Source organism: Lepidochelys kempii, chromosome 4, assembly GCF_965140285.1.
Source record: "Lepidochelys kempii isolate rLepKem1 chromosome 4, rLepKem1.hap1, whole genome shotgun sequence".
In the NCBI taxonomy this organism is placed as follows: domain Eukaryota; kingdom Metazoa; phylum Chordata; order Testudines; family Cheloniidae; genus Lepidochelys; species Lepidochelys kempii.
The window spans coordinates 37,671,698-37,693,560 of NC_136383.1; the positions used below are offsets into that span (position 1 = coordinate 37,671,698).

General features: G+C 38.1%; 1 protein-coding gene across 1 annotated transcript in view; it reads right to left on the reverse strand.

Moving 5' to 3' along the window:
* PRSS12 (serine protease 12) overlaps positions 1 to 21,863 on the reverse strand; it is a 62,699-nt gene that overhangs the window by 23,763 nt on the left and 17,073 nt on the right. Inside the window, exons 4-8 of the mRNA XM_073340988.1 lie at positions 21,052 to 21,196; positions 10,474 to 10,652; positions 9,419 to 9,560; positions 7,828 to 8,024; positions 4,318 to 4,459 (exon numbers count right to left, since the gene is read on the reverse strand). Coding sequence (XP_073197089.1) covers positions 4,318 to 4,459; positions 7,828 to 8,024; positions 9,419 to 9,560; positions 10,474 to 10,652; positions 21,052 to 21,196 — 805 coding nt within the window. The remainder of the gene's footprint in view (positions 1 to 4,317; positions 4,460 to 7,827; positions 8,025 to 9,418; positions 9,561 to 10,473; positions 10,653 to 21,051; positions 21,197 to 21,863) is intronic.

Sequence of the window (21,863 nt, forward strand, 5' to 3'; positions counted from 1 at the left end):
AGGGAGTTAGGCACCCAAATTACACTGAATTACAAGTTGCCATTTGCATATATATTTTCCTTATTTACACACACACCCCACCCCTGTGGAAAATGCACATGTAAATACTAATATATATATATATATATATATATACATATTACATATATATATATATATATAATGTGTGCGCACATTTTTGCACCTGAATATAGTGTTTAAAAAACTGTCCTTTCTATCAATTGTCCATACTGCTGTGCTCCAGACAGCATTAGTAGAGTGACCTCCAGCCTCTGTCTTCAGTCAGAGAGCAATAGCTGAAGGCTGAAAAAACAAAATATGATAAAAAATTAATGCTTTTATATTTAAAGCAAAAAGCAACAAAACACCACACCGGGATTGCTGTTGCACTTAGGGTATGTCTACACTGCGTCTGGGAAGGTGCTTTGTGGCATGGGTAGATGGACACACGCTAGTTCCGCTTGAGCTAGTGCGCTAAAAATAGTGGGGTATAGGCAGTGGCTCAGGCTAGCAGCAGGAGTACAAGCCCACCCATCCCCCAAGAAACCTAAAATGGTTCAGTACAGAAATATAAAAGGAAAAAAAATCTGATCTCTATTACACTAGTGTAAATCCAGAGAAACTGAAACCAAAATTTGTTCCATAGTGTAGACTGGGAGTATAACCATGCATTGAAAGTGAATTACAAAGCTTTTGCTAAAATACATTTTGCTATTAAGATCCCAATACATTAATCAAATATATGGTAGGCTTAACCATTAGAAATAAACATTAAAATTAAATATTTTAAACTGTTTCTCATTCATTATCAAGCTGGTATGTACAAGAAAAACAGATAAAAAGCAGGGATCTGTACTCCAATATGGTAGACTAGACCCACCAAGCGCATAGGCGCACAGTGGTATATACTGATGTTCCAGTTAATGAATACCTTACAAGGACAAAAACCTGTCCTCCCACATAGAAAATCTACATGGAAAAGGTTGAATGGAAGTTTCTGCTACATTACCAAAACTGTTTTTCAGTACATAAATGAAAAAAATAAAAAATTAAATGAAAAATGAAAAAATACCCTAATCTTCATTTCGTATATGTTTGTATATTCATAACCCAGTTCTTCCAGAAAAGGGCTCCAAATATCTTAGAATTTTCATCATGCCAATTAACTTGCTCAACAAGCATAAGAGTTTCTAAAACATCTCTCTTCTATCCTTTTCCCCCCATCCATAAAATTACTCTACTTGCTAGTCTTTGTCAGACATTAAGTAATGCTTCACGAAAGGTGCATGTTCTTTCAGTTTTAAGTGTGTTTTGATTAGCCACCGTTAATTTTTTTTTTAATTTCACAACTGCTTTTCCTGGTAGGAGGATGGCTTTCTAATGTTCTTCAGATTGTTTTTCTGCTACTAACATTAATCTACAAGTATGCAAGCTGGCTTAATAACAGATCTTTAAGAGTACTATTAATTGGGGTCTAGACATCTTGCCAACTTGGGTTTCCAGATTCAACTTCAGAAACAAATCTTAATTAAAAGGTTATTAATGTTACAAAGCAGTATTTTGTAAAAATAAAAACACAGTTCCTTGTTAACCCTGGGAGCAATATATACAGTACAACTATTAATTCATTTGTTTTACTCTCTGTTGTACAAGTCTGCATTTTAAGGAAATCTCCACTCCCCTGCTGGCCTGAGTCAAAAAATGTACGTATGATTTACAGGCTTCACATTTTCCAGAAAAAAAAACGTAAAGTCAGACACCCTAAGTTTCCCAGTAGCAGTGCTGTAAGTGTAAATCACAGTTATGTAAGTGGAAAATAATACCTCAGTATGAACTTTTAGTTCCATGGTCATTCTTAATGAAAATTGATGTCAGCTTCAGTATTTAGCTCTTTGCCAACATTTTCCAGAAAAAGACTAGTTTTTGTCTCTAAAAGCAGCACTCAGAGAGCCCAATTTTCAAACGTAGGTGTGTAAATAGAAGATCCTAACCTTGTCATGAGACACTCAAATCAGCACTCAGACTGAAGTCTGAATCAGAGCAAACAAATACATACAGTAAAATACTCAGACCTGATTGTTCTCACATACATGGCTGCACATAAGAGCAAAGTCAAGCTCCTGGAGTGTACCTGTCACCATTTACTGAACAAGCAAGGAATAAGGAAACAGCCCTCAGCGCAGACTTCCAAGTATGCTGGCTGACTCCCCCAATTATCAGAATCCCCATATATCCAAGATTTGTACTCTGCCCCAAGTCCTTCACTTGGTATGTACCCTACTATATTATCCTCCTTTATTCTGAACCCCTGTAATGACAGGATATAAATTGAGAATCCAACTATCTGTCTTTGAAATGGCTTAAAAATGGAATGTGGGGATGAGTGAGTGGGTTTGGTGCGTCTGTGACAGAAATATGAAAAGTCTGTGTGTCTGAGGAGGCTGAGGAAGAAGCAGACTAAATGACTCAGTAGGAAATAATACAAATCTATAAGGTTCTTTAGCTTGGAAGTTATTTGAAAAAAAAACACTTAAAGCAAAACAGCCTTTTCTGGACTATTTTCAGATCTTATTAGCACTACTTTTTATAAGTCTGTCCTTGGCCATCACACCTACCTTGATTCCTAGTGCCCCAACGAGAAATGTCTAATGAGCAGTGGAAGGCTGATTGAGTGGCTTTGTTCACCACTGGCATAGAAAAGTTGCAATTTTTTTAATTAAATATTTTTTCCTGTTAGCTCTGTTATTTTATTTCAGCAGGCTTATTCAAGTTATTATCATGTACCCTGCAGCCAGGCTCCTTTTATGATCCCTTCAAATCTCACAAACTAAGCAGGGTCAGGCCAGGTCAGTAAATGAACAAAAAAACCTCTCAGTGCTGTTGATTCAGTGGCTACCACTCTTACCTCTGAGTCAGTACTAAAGCAATGCCCATGTCTGGTGGCACTGGGCAGTGTGCTGCTGAAGTTGCTATCTTTTGAACTAGATAGAAAACCAAGTTAGTCATTAAAACCACTTAAGACTTCACAACTATTTGAGGTCATTCAAGATCACAACACATAGATATTAATAAAACCACAGTTTATAAAAACTACTTGTGATCAATAAACAATTACATTGAGTTCTTTGCATGAGTAAGATCATTGTCCCTAATTAGGGTGACCAGATAGCAAGTGTAAAAATAAGGACAGGGGGTGGAGGGTAATAGGTGCCTATATAAGAAAAAGCCCCCAAAATCGGGACTGTCCCTATAAAATCAGGACATCTGGTCACCCTATCCCGAATAGTCTGGCCAAATTCAAAGCTGGTTTTATTGTCTTGACCATAAGTAATTCTTTTCTGTAGTTTCACTGGGAAACACATTCTGTACTGCCTTTCCTTTTCTAACATGTAACGTTACACTGATCTGTTAAATATTACCCTTTGTTTCACCCCAAACATGGCTACATTTCAGGTGACAGATAAATTATGTCCATGTGCATCAGTTTAAAATCTTTCGAGATTAAAGGTGTTATATAAATTAAGATAATTGTCATTTATCACCAAAACCCAGAAACAATAATTAAAATAAAAATAAAATAAAAAAGCCAAAGAATCTCGAAGGTTCACAGATACAGAAAATCATTTCTGTTAACATGAATGGTCATTAACTCTACTACTCAACTCTAGGCTACACCCCAGTGCATTCTTTTAAATATTAATTTTCTTCTTGTTTCCATTATCTTTCCATTCCTGAAGGATGTGGCAAATCATTTCCTTGAACTTCGTTAGTGCTTTAGGAAGACTGGAAACCAAGCTCAGTTACAATCAAAGAAGTAAGGTTAAAATAGTTCAGAGCAGGAAAGAATACTGAGCAGATATGTTGAGCCTAATTCTTTTCTCAGTTACATCGGTGCAACTCACAGAAGTTGAGTGTAAATGAGAATTTGGCCTATTGTGCGTAGATAATATGAATAGCCACATAAATAACAAGTTAAATATCGTATTTAAACAGCAGCTTAGTCATTTTAAAATATTTGGTTTCATTAAACAGATTTTTCAATAACTGCTTTTAACCTACACTTCAGTTGTTAGCTGAGCTTAGTAAAGACAATTATGCTTTGGCATTACTGCCCTTTTTCTGAGGCATATCAGCTTCCTTATGAAGAAGTAGTAAAATTGTAGCAGGCTTTACTTTTGTATATTTCAAGGATAGAAGAGTAAAAGTATACTAAGCAGACAAGTATTACCTAGTCAGGTAATACTCAGTTGCACAAACTTTATGCAGTCAGATATGGTAATCAGATAACTTGAAGAATAGTTGAAGGATTTTTCTTACTTGTAGCCAAGCTGTCGACAGACCACAGCTGCATCCTTATCAGACCATCCATCATCACAAATTGTGCCCCACTGGCCATTGATAAAAATCTCCACACGTCCTTCTTTCTTATTCTCACCATCCATCAGCCTGATGGGAGGACCTAGGAATAAGTTACACAACAGTAGAAACAAAAACTATTATTTTAGGTCATTTCATCACATTCCAAGGATAGGGTCAACTGACACTTATGTTCAACAAGATTTCTACTTTAATGATATCATCTGTTAAAGTATTCACGTATTTTGTCATGGCAGGCAGCATGAAGCATTTTATACACATTACAACAAATCATGAAGCACCACTGTACTCCTTATGCTTTAAACTGTAGGGTTCATCGGTTTCTTCCATTACATATATATATGTAACACAGCTTATAACTTGACTGGAACTTACACAGCCCAGTTCTTTCCCCAACCGTAGAGAACAATCTGATTGATTCTTATGTTCTGAGACTACACCCACATGATACCCATTTGAGCAGACCATATTCTTCATAGAGGACTTTTACAGGAGGATTTAGCTAAACCTCACCGATAAATACAATCACTCATACAAACCACCCCCACCAAGCTCACCCTACAGCCCAGCAACAAATGTACTAGCCCATGTTACTACACATGCATTACTTATACAAAGTACTCTCCAGCATGTTGACTAGTATACTCTGAAGTATTATCATCATGAAAACTAATACATTTGTCCAACTGAATAAAGTATATTCAGTTATAGATTTTCCTTGGCCTTTTTTAAATTATGTTTGTTCATTTACTCTCATTCAGAAAATTTGATAATACAAAATCAATCAGTCTCCCAGTTATTGATATGAATTACTGAGATTTTTACTAATTATGTTCTCTTACCCAAAGGCCAATTAATTGTATATATTATTATACTAGCTGAGTATTTAGACTGCAAGTTTCAAAAAAACTGTGTCATAAAAAGCCCTAAGGGTATAATTCTCATTTACACAAATGCTCTTTTTCAACTCTTGGGTAGTGCAAGGGCCTTAAAGTAGGCATAAATTCAATTTGAGGCCCCTTTACTCTGTGTAAATGAGAATCATCTCCTAAATCTTTTTGTATGTAGTACTTGATATATCCCTAATATTTTCCATTGGAGTTCTTTCCAATAATTGGACAAGTTATTGTTCCTCCTCACTCTCCCACAAATTGAAGACAACTTAGCTAGAAAGCCAGTGAAAATTACTGCCTACCCAAGAGGGAGAGCAAATAATGGGCCAGATTTTGCTCTTAGTAAAACTAGTGTTAATTTGGCATTAGTCATTGGGCTAAATTCACCCAGAGTTATCTTATTAAAAGTGAAAAAGCTTTAAAACTGAATTATTTTTAGCATAAAAATGTTTTTCACTTCAATTTTTTTTTATTATTTACACAGTTTACCATATATTTCCTTTCTGCAATTAACTTAGGCTGCACAATTACATTTGTTGCTCAGTTTCTCTTAATTTCTAGTCAGTTACATTTTTTGGGTCTTCTATACTAAAACCTTTTTGTTGTTGTTATTGGTTCCTCACCACTCTATGGGAAACATTTACATTCATAACTCAAATTTGTTAAGTGTAATAAAAAATGAATTACAAATTAATATCTGCAGAGCATTCTTTTTTTAACAAAAATCTGGTTTGTGTCTTAAACCAATTGTCTGTCTCCCTTTAATGTTTATATTTAAAAATACTCTTTCTTATACTCTTCCTCCACTGAATTCCTTTTTAGAGGAAATATTTAATACTTTCTCAAATGTTAAGAAACAAATAGTAGCAATATAGCCTTTGTCTTCAGTCAAACCAGAAACATTACAGCAAATCTCAGTCTCCTCTTTATTCTTCTGTTGTAATGAAGTGTGCTATTCTGGCAGAACATGATTTTAGTGTAAATTATACTCATATTATCCAGATAGGGATAGAAGATTTTAGCAATAAAATATATGTGTTTTATTGTTACCTCATCTTGGTAATGCAAATTAGTCTAGATGTGTGGAATTAATATGACTTTCAGGTGAACTGAGGGGGATACGAGAATGTTACCCTGTGGATATATTTAACTGAACTGAATCTTGTTCAGCTAGGATTATGTTGTATAGTGTCTCAAATGCAGCAGCGTAAATAGTTTGTATCTGTGCAGACAGCCGCCGTGATTTGAATGCCTGTTATTTGGGGGATGAGAGGGTTTATTTCTAGCAAACACACTGTAGCAGTCTCACCCATACGTAATCATTGGTTGTATGATACCACAAGAATAATAATTATTTGTGGAGTTTGGGGAGCAGGAGGTTTTGAAGGGAAGAGAGGAAGGAAGAGAGAAGAAAAAGACTGAAGATGTGGAAAAGTGTAGTAAAATACTGCATTATTGCAAGCTGAGATAGCACTTTAAAGCAGTAAATCCATGTTTTAGTTTCACAAGGCAAACTTTCAGGCTGGGATTTTCAAAGGAACCTCAGGGAGTTAGGCACCCAAATCCCTTTAGAATTCACTGGGAGCTGGAGACCTAACTTCCTTAGGGTCCTTTGAAAATCCAAGATTCGACAACTACTACAATATACTTGGGTAAACTTTTAAAAATATGGGCAACAATTTTACAAAATATGTATCTAAATATAAGCTCCTACATCCATATGTAGCCAACTAAATAAGTAACCTCGTTTTCAAAAGTATTGAGCAATGATACTGTAGTTCCCAAGACAGTCAATGTGTGACATTTTTGATAGCCAGATTACTTATGGATTTCGGCACTTATATTTAGGCATACATTTTTAAAAATCTTGACCATAATATTTTACGTTTCTTCTCTTTAATGCAACTTAACTATATTTCACATCAGAAAACAATTTCTGTGTTTGTACAGTGCCTTGCACAAAAGGGTCCTGGTCCATGACTGTGTCTCCTAGGCTCTTCTGTAATACAAGTGACTGATAATGATAATTAATAATACAGACATAATTCCATGTTTCTAATAAGTTTCACTGTCTATCTCTGAATGCCCTCTATTTCTCCAATCTCTGTTTTTCAGATGGGGTGCAAGAACCTAAGTCCACAGGGAGGTTTACTAATGATTTATCATTCTTTCAGTTCATTACAACTTGCAGAGTACTAAGTGCAACTCAGTATACCATCAGGAGGGGCTCACTAGGACTAAAAACCCATCCAGACACAGATTTAGGTTTCATTGGCTCTGGAATCACTGCATTACAGATTAACGTTGTTTCTTTATGCCCTGAATATTTATGTTCCCATGTGCAACCTTAACAGCTCCATGTGCTCTTCAAAGGGAAAGCTTTCTCTCCCCCTTCACATACACATATGCCTACCTCTGACTGATTAACAGCTTAACTACGTACAGGCAGCAGAATAAGTGGAGATTCAAATTTGTAGCATCTTTAAAGAGGCTGCATTCTGCTTGAATCTTTAGGCAGAGGAATGCTGACATTTATTAGTTACAAAGAATGCCTTACCCAGTGAGAATCTATGGCTGTCATTATCTGCGTGACAGGTTATTCTGACATCCTCCTGATGGTTGCAATCATGCTTTCCCCACTCTCTCTTTGAGCACTGAAGAATGGTTGATTCTTTTCCTGAGCAGCTGACATCATCCAACCAGATAGGCCTAGTCCTCTCTTCTAAGTAGCTTTCTGATGCACTTTTTCCATACCTGTGTAACAAATATGTATGCATCATTTATGAGCAATACTGCACAGGGGATATGATACTTCAGCACCAAAGAGGAAATTATTCTTTGTGAGTGGATAAAACCAACTGCTCTCAAGCACAAAGAGAATAGGCAAATTTAGCTCTGACAAAAGAAAGTTCAGCTGCCATTTGGACATTTATTTGGAGATGCCACAATCCTGGAAGTACGATAGCAGAATTCCTTTCTGTTGTATCATGAATAATGGATTATGACTTCAGACAGTGAATAAATGAAACAAGAGAAAGGCAATGTACATAGTAAAAGAAATTCCATTTGTAACCTGACACAATAGGAAATGTGATGCAGAGGAAATATATGACATTGGCATGAGAGTTTTGTAAAAGATGTATTTTAAAAAATTGCGTTCCAGAGCATGACTGTTAATTTTTTTGAGCTAGATACAGAAATATCTATACCATGGGTAAGCCTAAGTGACTTTAATGGGAGTTCCATGGGCAAAAGACTGGCAGAATCAGACTTTTGGTTTAACATGGTGAAGCAGCTTCTCTTTCCAGAATGTGCATGTTTGGCCTCAGCCAGCAAGTAGGATGATAGAAAGGAACTTGGTGCATGTCTAGGGACTTCTCCATCTCAGACTGAAATCTCACACTGAGACAAAAAGTTTCTGATCTTTCTGTTAAGAGGCCACAAATGTCTAAAAGAGACTGGAGGAAGAGAGGATGGAGTTTGATGGATTTCAGCTCAGTTCTTTTGCACATAGCACATATTTCAAAAATTCAGAGGCCCAATTCTCCTCTTCCAAGGTAAAAGTGATTCTCACTGAGATTGAGAATGGGAGTTACTGGTATCCTGCAGAGAAGAATCGGGCATGAGTGCAATGTGTCTCCATGAAACACATCAGTTGTAGGTGGAGGTTTATAACTTCAGTAATATCAAGTTATGGCTGAACTATGAAGTTCTTTTAATCTCAAGGATGAATTTTCCTCACATCCCATCCTGAAAATGACCAGTAAGAATTCTCCCAAAAGGCCTGACCAAAGCCCAGTGAAGGCAATGAGAGTCCTCCCCTTGATTTCTTCCTCTACTCATTTGACAGCATAAACAGATCAAACTGACTCAGAGCAGCACTGTGTTAATGTTCTTCCAAATCTGAGAACAACCAGCATCATAAATCATTTAGGAAATTACTTTGTGGTTTTTGTTCAGTGTTCTGTTTCTTATTACAGTGTGGTATACAAAGCTTTTCACAATACAAAACTGATGCTCGTGAGATTATTAGGGAAAAAAGGCAACACAGCACATCTAATAGTTTGCAGAGTACAGACAGTATTTTGCAAAGGTTTATCACTACTGCTAAACCAAGTGTTTAGTTGTCTCATATAAAAGGATCTTACTTAAATCCAAGCTGCCGACAAACCACCTGTGTATTCATCTCAGTCCACCCGTCATCACAGACTGTGCCCCACTGCCCGCTGTAATGTACCTCCAGACGTCCTTCATGACTGCCTTTCCCACCTGCTAGTCTTATTGCACCATCTGTGGCATTAGCAAGTAAGAAAAAGCAAGAATCAGTTCTGCTTAAGATGCAGTTATCTTGTCATTCCCCAAGAAAAGTAAAAACAAAATTTACAGTATTGGTTCAGACCACACGGCTGCCATGTCTGGCAATAATGTTTGAACAGAAGGTGGAAAAAAACCAACCCCATAATGTACCTGTCAGCTGTGCAATGCTTTATATGTAGCAATTGTTCAAGTGCAATGGAAAATTGTTTAAATCATTGATCCTCCCAACTTTACTCACATGAATAGTTTGCAGGACTGGGCTTTAACTGTGCAATGTCAACACATACAGTTTACCTGTAGCTCTACACGTTCCTTTGTATATTCTATTTATTTCCAAATGACTGCCATTAAAAAGTCAACATTCGCTTACTTCCACCACACAGTGGGAGCTGAGATGTCACTTATAGAAAAATACTATAGTATCTCATATACCACAGGAGAATGACTGTTGATAAATGCTGACCTTTTGATGGTGACCAAACAACAGCCCTCACTCCATATTGAGATATCTATTGTTGTTGGTGGGAGAAGTGTTACAAAATGAGAGCAGCATATGGTTGTAAATTTATATGAGCCAGATTATGCTCCTGATGTGCATGTATGGATAACCCACCGTACATGGATCTTTCCCCTTCTGCACAGAAGGGAGATTGGTTACTCAACTTGTTACTGAGATGTAAAGGCATCTTTCTGAACAGCAAGACCTTCTGTAGTTGAAAGTTTCGCACATGCTTACAGCTGGTCCTGCAGGACAGAGCTGACAGATTTTACTTCTGCCTGTTGCTTGACTTCAGTGCAACCAACATTCTAAAAATATCACTCTTCCAAAGCTCTCAATCCTGGGTCTGTAATTAATCATCAATATGCTAATTGCTCAGTAGACTACCTGTAAGAGGTGTGCAGGAAACTCCTGCATCTTCTTTGTGGCCACAGTTGTGGTCTCGCCAGGAGCTCTTTGGACACTGTTCTATGGACAGCTCGTTCCCTGTACAACGTACTTCATCCAGCAGCACTGGTCCTGAGCCTTCTCCAAAGTAAGCCTGGCTCCATGCCTTGGCTACTCCCCTGTCCAAACATAATAAGGAAAGACTCAAGAATCACAAGCCATTAAAGAGAGTCTTTCACTTGGTGGTAGTGGCTGAAATGTTGAATACCCTCTGATCAGCATAATTAACAGCAGCAAATTTTCAAGTAGCAAGTTGGGATTCACAAAAATAGTTATCTGGCTGGTCCCTGAAAATCCATCCCACATTATGCCAGATGGGATTACTAAATCCTGGCTTCTGAGCCAACTGAGAGCATGTTGATTGTCTCCCCCCCTCCCTTCCCCAATTACTTTCATGCCTCACAATGTTTTGTATAAGGTTGTGATATTAGGTATCATCACTATATTCTATCATGTTTTATGCATGACATTTTCCTTCCCTATCCTTTTGAATCTTAGTGACATTCCTAGGAAATATCATCTCTATCCATTTCTATCAGCCATGCTGTCCAAATATTCATTTATTACACACTAGTGCTGTCAATCAATCGCAGTTAACCCACGTGATTAACTCAAAAAATTAATCATGATTCATCGCCGTTTTAATCGCACCGTTAAACAATAGAATCCCAATTGAAATTTATTAAATATTTTTGGATGTATATCTACATTTTCAAATATATTGACTTCAATTACAACACAGAATACAAAGTATACAGTGCTCACTTGATATTATTTTTATTACAAATATTTGCACTGTAAAAATGATAACCAAAAGAAATAGTATTTTTCAGTTCACCTCATACAAGTACCATAATGCAATCTCTTTATCGTGAAAGTGCAATTTACAAATGTAGATTTTTTTTGGTTACATAACTGCACTCAAAAACAAAACAATGTAAAACTTCAGAGCCTACAAGTCCACTCAGTCCTACTTCTTGTTCAGCCAATCGCCAAGAAAAAAAAGTTTGTTTACGGGAGATAATGCTGCCTGCTTCTTATTTACAATGTCACCTGAAAGTGAGAATGAGCGTTCACATTGCACTTTTGTAACCAGCATTGCAAAGTATTTACGTGCCAGATATGCTCAATATTTGTATGCCCCTTTCTGCTTCGGCCACCATGCCAGAGGACATGCTTCCATGCTGATAATGCGTTAATTAAATTTGTGATTGAACTCATTGGGGGAGAATTGTATGTCCCCTGCTGTTTTACCCGCATTCTGCCATATATTTCATGTTATAGCAGTCTTGGATGATGACTCAGCACACGTTCATTTTAAGAACACTTTCACTGCAGATCTGACAAAACGCAAGACGGTACCAATGTGAGATTTCTAAGGATAGATACAGTACTCGATCCAAGGTTTATGAATCTTAAGTGCCTTCCAAAATCTGAGAGGGACAAGATGTGGAGCATGCTTCCAGATGTCTTAAAAGAGCAACACTCTGATGCGGAAACTACAGAACCCAAATCACCAAAAAAAGAAAATCAACCTTCTGCTGGCAGCATCTGACTCAGATGATGAAAATGAACATGCATTGGACACATGTCCTCTGGAATGGTGGTTGAAGTATGAAGGGACATATGAATCTTTAGCGCCTGTTCTCACTTTCAGGTGACATTGTAAATAAGATGCGGGCAGCATTATCTCCTGCAAATTGTAACCAAACTTGTTTGTCTGAGCAATTGGCTGAACAAGAAGTAAGACTGCGTGGACTTGTAGGCTCTAAAGTTTTATATTGTTTTATTTTTGAATGCAGGTTTTTTTGTACATAATTCTACATTTGTAAGTTCAACGGTCATGATAAAGAGATTGCACTACAGCACTTGTAATAGGGATTGTTTTTTTACAGTGCAAATATTTTTACAGTGCAAATATTTGTAAAAAAATATAAATATAAAGTGAGCACTGTACATTTTGTATTCTGTGTTCTAATTGAAATCAATACATTTGAAAACATAGAAAACATCCAAAAATGGTATTCTATTATTGTTTAACCGCACAATTAATTGTGATTAGTTTTTTTAATCGCACAATTAATCGCGATTAATTTTTTTAATCGCTTGACAGCCCTATTGCACACATATAACAATAATGCTATGTACTTCTATAGTGACTTTCACCTGATCTCAAAGCACATTAATTAAACCTAACCCACACCCTCCATAAAAACAATCCTGACATGAAGTACGTAAGCTTAATTATCCACATATTACAGACGAGGAAACTGTGGCACTGAGTGGTTAAGTGACTTGACAAGCTTACACAGCAAATCAGTGACAGAACTGAGAATGCAGTTTTCCTACCTCTAGTCCTGTACTACCAGAATTTAACTCCTTTTTCTACATAATGCTTCTTCAATGCAAAAAAACTACAGGAATTCAAAATGTGCTCTTATATTAAGCATCATAAAAGACATTCTGTACTTTAACACTCAGTGACCTATTAGCACTTTTCCATCTCTACTTGCCAGTATCCTATACAACCATATATTAATTTTAATTATCTTAATAGTTTGGTTTCTCTCTATACAATGGTACCTCTGTCCACACTTCCTTTCTAGTTTTAATGAGCAGTGCTTTTCCGATATTCTATTATTAGGGGAGTGGGTGGACCAGTGGATACTTCAGAGAAACTGCTGGCTTTTGGGTTTAAGTACCTAAAGGATTAGTTTAAATTAAAATAAATAGTTGTTTAACAATTTTTACTATTTATTTATTTGTGCATGGGGAAGTGTGCTACTTAACTAATTTGCTTTGAGGGAGTAAGCCATTGTTAGTAAAAAAAAACTTTGCTAACAAGCAACATCTTTTTAGAAGCAGGGAAGGTTCTGTGTGTTCTTAACTTGGACAGGCCTTGAAGATTTTGATCTTAGATTTAATTATTACAACCCCTAAATATCTTTAAAACAAATACTCAGATGCTTTACTGTGATTTTTCAATCTTTATGCACTTAAAATTCAGACAGTCTGACAGGGTAAGAGGTTTCCTTTTCCTTGATTTATCAATTTTAATTAATTATGGAATCACAGAAGTAGAGGGCTGGAAAGACCCTTGAGAGGTCACATAGTCCCTTATCCTCCCCTTCTCTCCCCCTCCGCATATTGAGGTAAGAGAGACAGGGGTGTGTGTGTGGTTGTAGGCGTGCGCATGCGTTCCAATCCATTTAATGCTTTGCTCATCCACCCAGTCATATATGTCACTGAGTGCACTGCAAGCAAAGACAATGTGCACATCTAGACTAGGAAAAATGGTCATGCTTTAAAATATGTTAGTAACTAACCAGCACCATTTTAAACATAACTTCGCACCTTTTATAGAGGATAGATAATGTTTCAAAACATGAAAACATTTGTTTGTGGTCAGCTCGTTAGCTGAGGGGCCAAGGCTTCTGGGAGTTGATCTTCTTGTCCTCTCCCCTCGATGAATACCTCCACTGATTCAGCTACCCCTGTGCGTCATTTTTGGTATCTTACAACCCTAAGAGTTTGTCTGTGCAAAAGTTGTACTGGTAGAGTTAAAGTGACACAACCCAGCAGTATAGATACTGTTATAAAAGTGTTTATACCATTATAGTTATTCCCATATGGGAAGGGAAATAAACTAAACAATAAGGCACCTTTATGCAATTATCACTGTATCCACATCTGGGGTTGTACTGATATAACTATTTTGATTTAAAAAAAAAATCATACACCTAACTGAAATAGTTGTGCTGATACAAAAACAGTGTGTGGGCCAGGCCTTCAATACCCAAAACTCAGGTAGTCCTGATCTCTACATAGAGTAAGGATAAAAATCCCTTTCACCTGCATGTGTAAGGATGGCTTAGAGTAAGGATGGATGGGGGGATCTAAGAAGTCCACTTTATTTTAATAATCTGATGCTAAATACTTTGCTAAAAATGTTCTTGTAGCCAAGTATTACATGACACTGCATATAATTCGTAAAATAAAAATAATAAATAAACATTTATTTATACCAATCTTCCAGTCCATACTGTAGCAAAACTTTTATCCATACTAAATTATTGTACAGCTTTATGTCTCTTCCTCCCAACAACATCCTCTGAGGGGTGCTCAGAACTTTTGAAAATTGGGATACTTATTTAGGCATCTTAGTAAGGATTTAGGAGCCTACTTTTAGGTACCCACTCTTTAAATCTAGGCCTTCCCCACCTAGTTTCTTGCAAGTGCCGCAACATCTTGCATTTGTCCCATTTTTTTCAGCATCCCTTGTTTCAACATTTCTCCACCTTCATTTTCTTTTCCCCCACCCTCAGTGTTGAGGGATCTCCCTTATCTTTCCTCATTCTGTAAATATTTTAATATCCCATCCTAAAGCTCATGCATCATAATGATCCTCCCTCTGACTGAAAGTTGGATGGAATTCCTTCTAGATACTATTTCTGTTAATTTGAATGGAGAAGTGAGTATTAGGCCTCCCTAGAGAAGCATCCCAGGGCATTTTAGGAACCATTGAGATCTGGTCCTCCAGCAGCTAGAAGGGCTGAGGATGAGCAACAGACAATCAAGGTCCAACAGGCCAAAATAAAAGGAGCTACTTGCTGCAAGCAAAGCAGTTCCTGGCGGTAATTGGTGGAGTGAGTGTTCTTTCGGCTATAGCCAAAGGAACCAGGCTGGGCTATGGTCCTTTGCTGCCACAATGGGTGGCAGGAGTTCAGTAGTGACAATGCTGATTCAATTCTAGAGAAGGGATTAAGCCCCAGAAGAGTAACAAACCATTTATTTATAATTGGCTTGGAAGGGCAAGGAACTTCTTCTGATTGAGTTGTTGTACCCTGGTAGGGGTTTGGATAGTGTAACCTAGCTAGAGGGCTCAGCCACAGTAGATCTGCTGAGGTAGGCTGCAGGGCTTACTGGGTGCTGAAGAGAGTGGCAGCACCATGCTTGGATACTGGGGGGTGCTCACAGAGGCAACTGTAACCCACTATCTTGCTCTAATATCTTGCCCCCTGGGAAGTGGTACTCAAACCAAGTTGGGGAAATACTAATTAAACATGTACCTAACACGTTTCATTTTTCCAGACCTTTGCAAATAGTAATAACCTACCTCAGAGGGGTGAGGTGAGGATTAAAGTAATGTCCCCTTGCCACAGAAGGGGCAGAGAGCTCAATGGCCTACCCAAAGTCACAGAAAGAGTCAGTATCATACTCCAGATTAAAGAACTCAGGAATTTCTGGCTCCTAAGCAACAACTCAGAGCTCTTGACCACACTTCCCTAAGCTAGTACTTCTTTCTCTCACACATTTCTTGGGAAAGGCACTCATTTGAACCTGTGCTGTGTGTTATCACAAAAAGATGTCACTGAAATGTTATGAAGTGTAGCACAATTGCCAACTCTCATGACTCTACTGCAAGTCTCATGGTATCTTCTGTTTTTTTCTTAAAGCTCCAGCTCACGGAATAATGTAAATAATGAGACTCTCTGCTTTTTTCCTTTTTCTTTTTTTAAGAAATTCTCTAGCCCTATAGGTTGTGGTTGTAACTTGAAAATATTAAGCCTTTAGTCTTTGTTAAGATTCCTTCCCCACTCTGAACCCCACTCTGCATGAAAGACCCCCTAAGCTTATTCTTACCAGCTTAGGTTAAAAACTTCCTCAAGGTACAAACTTTGCCTTGTCCTTGAACCCTATGCTACCACCACCAAGCATGTTAAACAAAGAACAGGGAAAGAGCCCACTTGGAGACGTCTTCCCCCAAAATATCCCCCCAAGCCCTACACCCCCTTTCCTGGAGAAGGCTTGATAAAAATCCTCACCAATTTGTACAGGTGAACACAGACCCAAACCCTTGGATTTTAAGAAAAATGGAAAATCAATCAGGTTCTTAAAAGAAGACTTCTAATTAAAGAAAAGGTAAGAGAATCACCTTTGTAAAATCAGGATGGAAAATACCTTACAGGGTAATCAGATTCCAAACATAGAGAATCCCTCTAGGCAAAACCTTAAGTTACAAAAAGACACAAAAACAGGAATATACATCCTATCAGCACAGCTTATTTTACCAGTCATTAAACAAAAGGAAATCTAACACATTTCTAGCTAGATTACTTACTAACTTAACAGAGTTTCTGAGACTGCATTCCTGATCTGTTCCCGGCAAAAGCATCACACAGACAGACAGACCCTTTGTTCCCCCCCTTTACCCCCTCCAGATTTGAAAGTATCTTGTACCCTCATTGGTCATTTTGGGTCAGGTGCCAGCGAGGTTATCTTAGCTTCTTAACCCTTTACGGGTGAAAGGGTTCTGCCTCTGCCCAGGAGGGATTTTATAGCACTGTATACAGAAAGGTGGTTACCCCTCCCTTTATTTTTATAACAGTCTTCAAAATTGGAAACCAAATAAAGACAACCACATCTATTATTCTTAAAAATCTCATGATTGTAGGACCTGCTCTTGACTTTTCAATGCTTGGGGTTGGCAATACTTGTATTAGGTAGAGAAGTAGCCAGTTCAACCAAAGTATCCCTTGTAACCAGACCTGTTCTGTTTGTTAGACTTCATAAAGTGCTGTTTTAGTAAGTGATACAAATTTGGGTTAGGTACTATATTATTATGAATCTGTAGTATGTTCTATTGTGTGCTGTAAAGTGCAAAAATATACGAAGACCAATTTTTCAAGCCTAGGTGGCTAATCCATATTTAAACCATTAAATAATAGTTGCCCAATCTCAAAGATGCTGAGTGCCTTTACTTCCCATTGATTTTGAGGGGCTTTGTGGGTGCTCAGCACTTCTTGATATCAGGCTACATTTATATACATAGCTAAATATGGACTTAAGAACCTACTTTTAGGGCATTCGTTTTTGAAAATTTTGGCCTCTATATAGTACTTTTTCATGAGGTATATTACTTGTGCTCCCTGCATATTGGCAGACAATCCTTACTGCTGGTGTGAATGCACTATTTTGTATAACAGTAAGACTGGCCTCCTGGTAGACTTTTAGAGGGCATTATTTTAACACAACTGAAAGCTCACTACAGCATAAGCAGATCTTCTTCCAGGATCCAAATACAATGTTTTACTAGCAGTAGAGCTATGATGGGTCCCCCTTGAAAACTCAGATATTTGTAAACATCAATCTCTGAGCTAACTATCCCTATTCCACTATTTAGTGTATATCCAGTAAGGTGTGAATCTTTGGTACAACTCTTATTAGTATTAGAGAGCATCTTCCAGAGACAGTACTTCCAAGAATAATGTTAACATGGCAGGGTGGGGACAGTGGTGTGATACATTACAAAATCATGTAATAAGATTGTATGCATGGGAACCACTCCATATAGACAATTACATATATTTAATAAGATAGGAAACTCTGCAATTCCATTATCAAGAATCAAAAAATAGTTTCCTTACTTTGAAAATACACTCATCCAGAAGACTTCACAAAATGACAGGGTAAGAAAATTAGATTTGTGCTTGAATTCCCCTCCTGCCACCTTTACAATTTTAACATGATATAAAATCTCATCTCTTGACTTTCCGAGAAGCCTTGTTAACATCTTGCTTTCATCTCCCAGTCAACTTCACCAATATTAAAAGGTCTTCAACCTTTCTTTTAAAAAATTAAATTAGGAGTTAAATTTTAGATGATATTTCAATTTTAATGAACTGTCCTTGCTTTGCAATTGTAAAAGGTAGGCAAGATATAGAGGCCAGAAGGAGAGCAGCCCCAGACTCTCACAGGTCCTAACTGCTGGACTGGGATAATTGTGATAAATTATCTGACTTCAGTTTATGGGGTAACATTTCCATAGCATGCTAATCACACATGTAATAAAAAAGCCTTTTCCAGTATCTCCTGGTTCTTGTAGGTCTCATTACACTGCAGATGGAGACTACGGCATGCAAGAGAGAGAAATTTACTATCTGCTAAGAGGCCTTCAGAAATCAGGGAGATAATGTTTCAACTCCTGACTGTGAAAACAAAGTCTATTATACTCTAATGAGACTCTAGATTTCCAACGTGGTAGAGACCACAAATCCCAGTGACATAACAAATTGGTGTTTATCAAAAAGTATATGGGGAAACCAAATCATGAAATAAATGAGCAGTAGTTTCTGCTTATCACCAGAAGATTAATATTCTGAGGTTTTATATTCTAATAATGCTAAAAAGCAAAAATGAAAGAGCATGGGACACTATTGTGGAGAGGGTTATTTTACACTTTGTAGCACATTTCCATTTGGATTAGCTGTAGGCAAATGTGGATGGTTTGCCCTGATTTGTAACTGTTGTGCCTGCCCCTGTTGGTAAAATTTCAGTCCAGGGATAATGAGCACACCTGCCAAGACATCGTGCTTCTTTGGGTATATCTATGCTATCTCTGGGAGTGTGCTTCCCAGCTTGGGTAAACAGTCAACATGTTAGCTCTTCTCAAAATAGCAATGCAGCTCAGGCTAGCTGCCTGAATACATACTTGGGGATCCAGGCAGGTTTGGTCTCAGGCAGCTAGTCTGAGCTGCTGCCCATGCTCTCCTTGGCTTATCCTGCTATTTTTAGTGCAGTAGCTTGAGCAGAGCTAGCATCAGTCTGTCTCCCCAAGCTCGGGGAACACTCCCCTAGATGTAGCCTTTGAGATCATATAAAACTGTAGACTTTTTTTCAAAAAGTCTAAGCACCATCCAAACACATGTGAGCCTATTAATCCACTTTTACTCAGAAAACAAAAGGAAATCAGGTCCATCTCAGAAATAAAATCTATAGAAATTAACCAAAAGCTTGGGTTTTGTAATCCTAATGTAATCCTGCCAGACACAATAATGATACTGCAAGTAGCCCTTTCCAATGACACTCTATATTAAATGCAATTCACTAGCTTTTCCAACTTACTGATAATAGCCCAGTAACATTTGAGCATCGTAGAAAAAGCTCATGAGGAAATGAATAATTCTCTATTCAGAGCACAACTTGAATGGTATGCTCTAAGTAAGGCCTGGGGCCACAAACTGAATGAGCAGGATACCCATTCAATGAGCACTATCCATTCTGTCCATTGAATCAGATAGGGGTCCTGTGGGAAAAAATAGTGTGATCGAGTAATTGAAGACTGTATCCTAATCCACATGCACAATTAGGTTAAATCAAAGTTACACAGGCAACCTAAATTTTGATATTTCCTAATTTTTGAGTGCTTCACTTTGCCACCTTAATTTTCTTTAATGTAGCTTTAGTATGTAATTTCCCAAGTTTAAAAAAAATCATTTTTTTTAAAAATGTGGAACTTATTGATTCTCAGATGACTGATCAGCAGGGTTAGACCTCTTAGATCCACCACCCAGACTTCTGCCACTTGAGCTAAGTAACTGATAGCAGTAGTAGGTTGTCATTCTCTATGTGGGCCAGCCACTAGAGGGAGATGACACACATATTTTACTTACAGGTTTCTTAGGTATTTGCTGACAGGAGACTTAGAAATCCTGGGTTCTATTCCAGGTTTCTGGAGCCACTGTGTTCTAGTGACCACTGACCTATGCCTCTGGCCCCTGCAATCTGTGTTCCAGTCCCAGTTTCCCTCCAGCACTGCTCTCCTCAGCTCCTCATTCTAGCCTGTTTAATCACCATTCCCCCATGGTTCCACATCCCAGTCTTTCCCCACCCTTCTGTTTTGTCCCAGTCCACCACCACCATCCCTCCAGTTTCTTATCTCAATCCCTCCACCCTGTTTTCCCCCAGGTTGAGCTCCTCATCCCTTTGCATTCTAATCAGGTAGCTTTCTCCCTCTCTTCCTCACTGCTTGGATCAGCAGGCAGAAGACCGTCTCACTGCTCTCAGTTCATGTGCCCAGAGCCACAGTCATTCCTGACTGCCAGAAGGAACAACTGCAGAAAAGGTACTGCTCACCCTCTGCATCCATGGGATGGATAATTCTCAATGAAGACAGCATATTCAGAGAATTTAGTTGCCAAATGTTAACAAATCTCTAGCAAACGTGCAAATGGACACATTCCAGAGGCTCATAACTTGGCCAAATTTGGACAGATTTTCACAGGGATAGCAAAAGTCAGGGCAGCACCCATGCCAAAATTCAAGTTCCTGCTCCAAAGTAAAGAGGTGCTAGGCCTTTAATTAAATGGTTGTACAATTTTATTTTATTTTTTTAACATGAGCAAAACATTTTTTCTTAACCTCATGACTGGAAATGACTGAAGGGTTTTTGATGAAGTTTTCTGAAAAAAAATCTTCACCCCGAAACAGCCCCCCATTGTGGAAAACTTCAGCTCAAACTGCTAAAGTTTGGTTAAGTTATAAGCAACTGAAAACAGGGTATTATGATGGAAAGCGTCAGGCCTCTTTAACTACAGACATTGATAAATGTGCCATCTGTAATTTTAGTGGTTTCAAAGTGTAATTGCAATTTTTAAATGTTCTCCTTTTGAAAGCATTGTGTACTGTTTGTTAGCTTTCCTTCTTTGTTAGAAGTAAAATGTATTTAGAAAAACTAACCCAAGGCCAAGCTGCCTACAGACAACTTCAGCATCTGCATCATCCCACTGGTCATCACAGACAGTTCCCCATTGGCCAGTGTGGTAGACTTCCACTCTTCCTTCATGAGCATTGCTCCCGCCAGCCAGACGGATTGGAATAAAGGCTACAGTTAAACACAAAACAGAGGAAAAGGTCATTTATTTCCCAAAATGTTACTCAAAGCTATACACAAATGGAGAGCACTCAGCTTCACCTGGCTTTTTATGCAACTTCTTAACTAGATGAAAATCCTGAAATTGAACTAGTTAGAAAAGCTTTTAAGATCACCATCTGCAAACGCTTAGGCAGGTGAATAATATTACGCTGATGAGTAGCCCCATAGAACTCACCCACACAAAGTTATGCAAGTGCCTAAGTGCTTGCTGAATTTTAGGGCTATAGCGACAAATACTGCCCTCAGTGAAGCGGGTGGGGCGGTGGAACTGCGTGTATGTAAGGCAGCATTTACTCCACAGAGTCTTGATCACATAGGGTGAAATCCTGGCTCCCCTAAAGTCAATGGTAAAATGCCCACTGATATGCAGTGAAGCCAGGATTTCACCCAGAATGTCTTCTGGCACTGATCCCAGTCTTTACCATAGTCAGTCTATCAAAAGTTACTCTATCTGGATTACTTTAACTGAGGAGGGTTTTTCCCCCTAAACATTCTCTGCAGTGAGTCTTCCTTGTTGCTCAAATTGGGGACACAAGGTTCCCTCCTGCTGTGACTCCTGTACAGTTTTCCTTTCAACAGCTAAATATCTGAGCATGAAACTAAGGTGATGGAAATG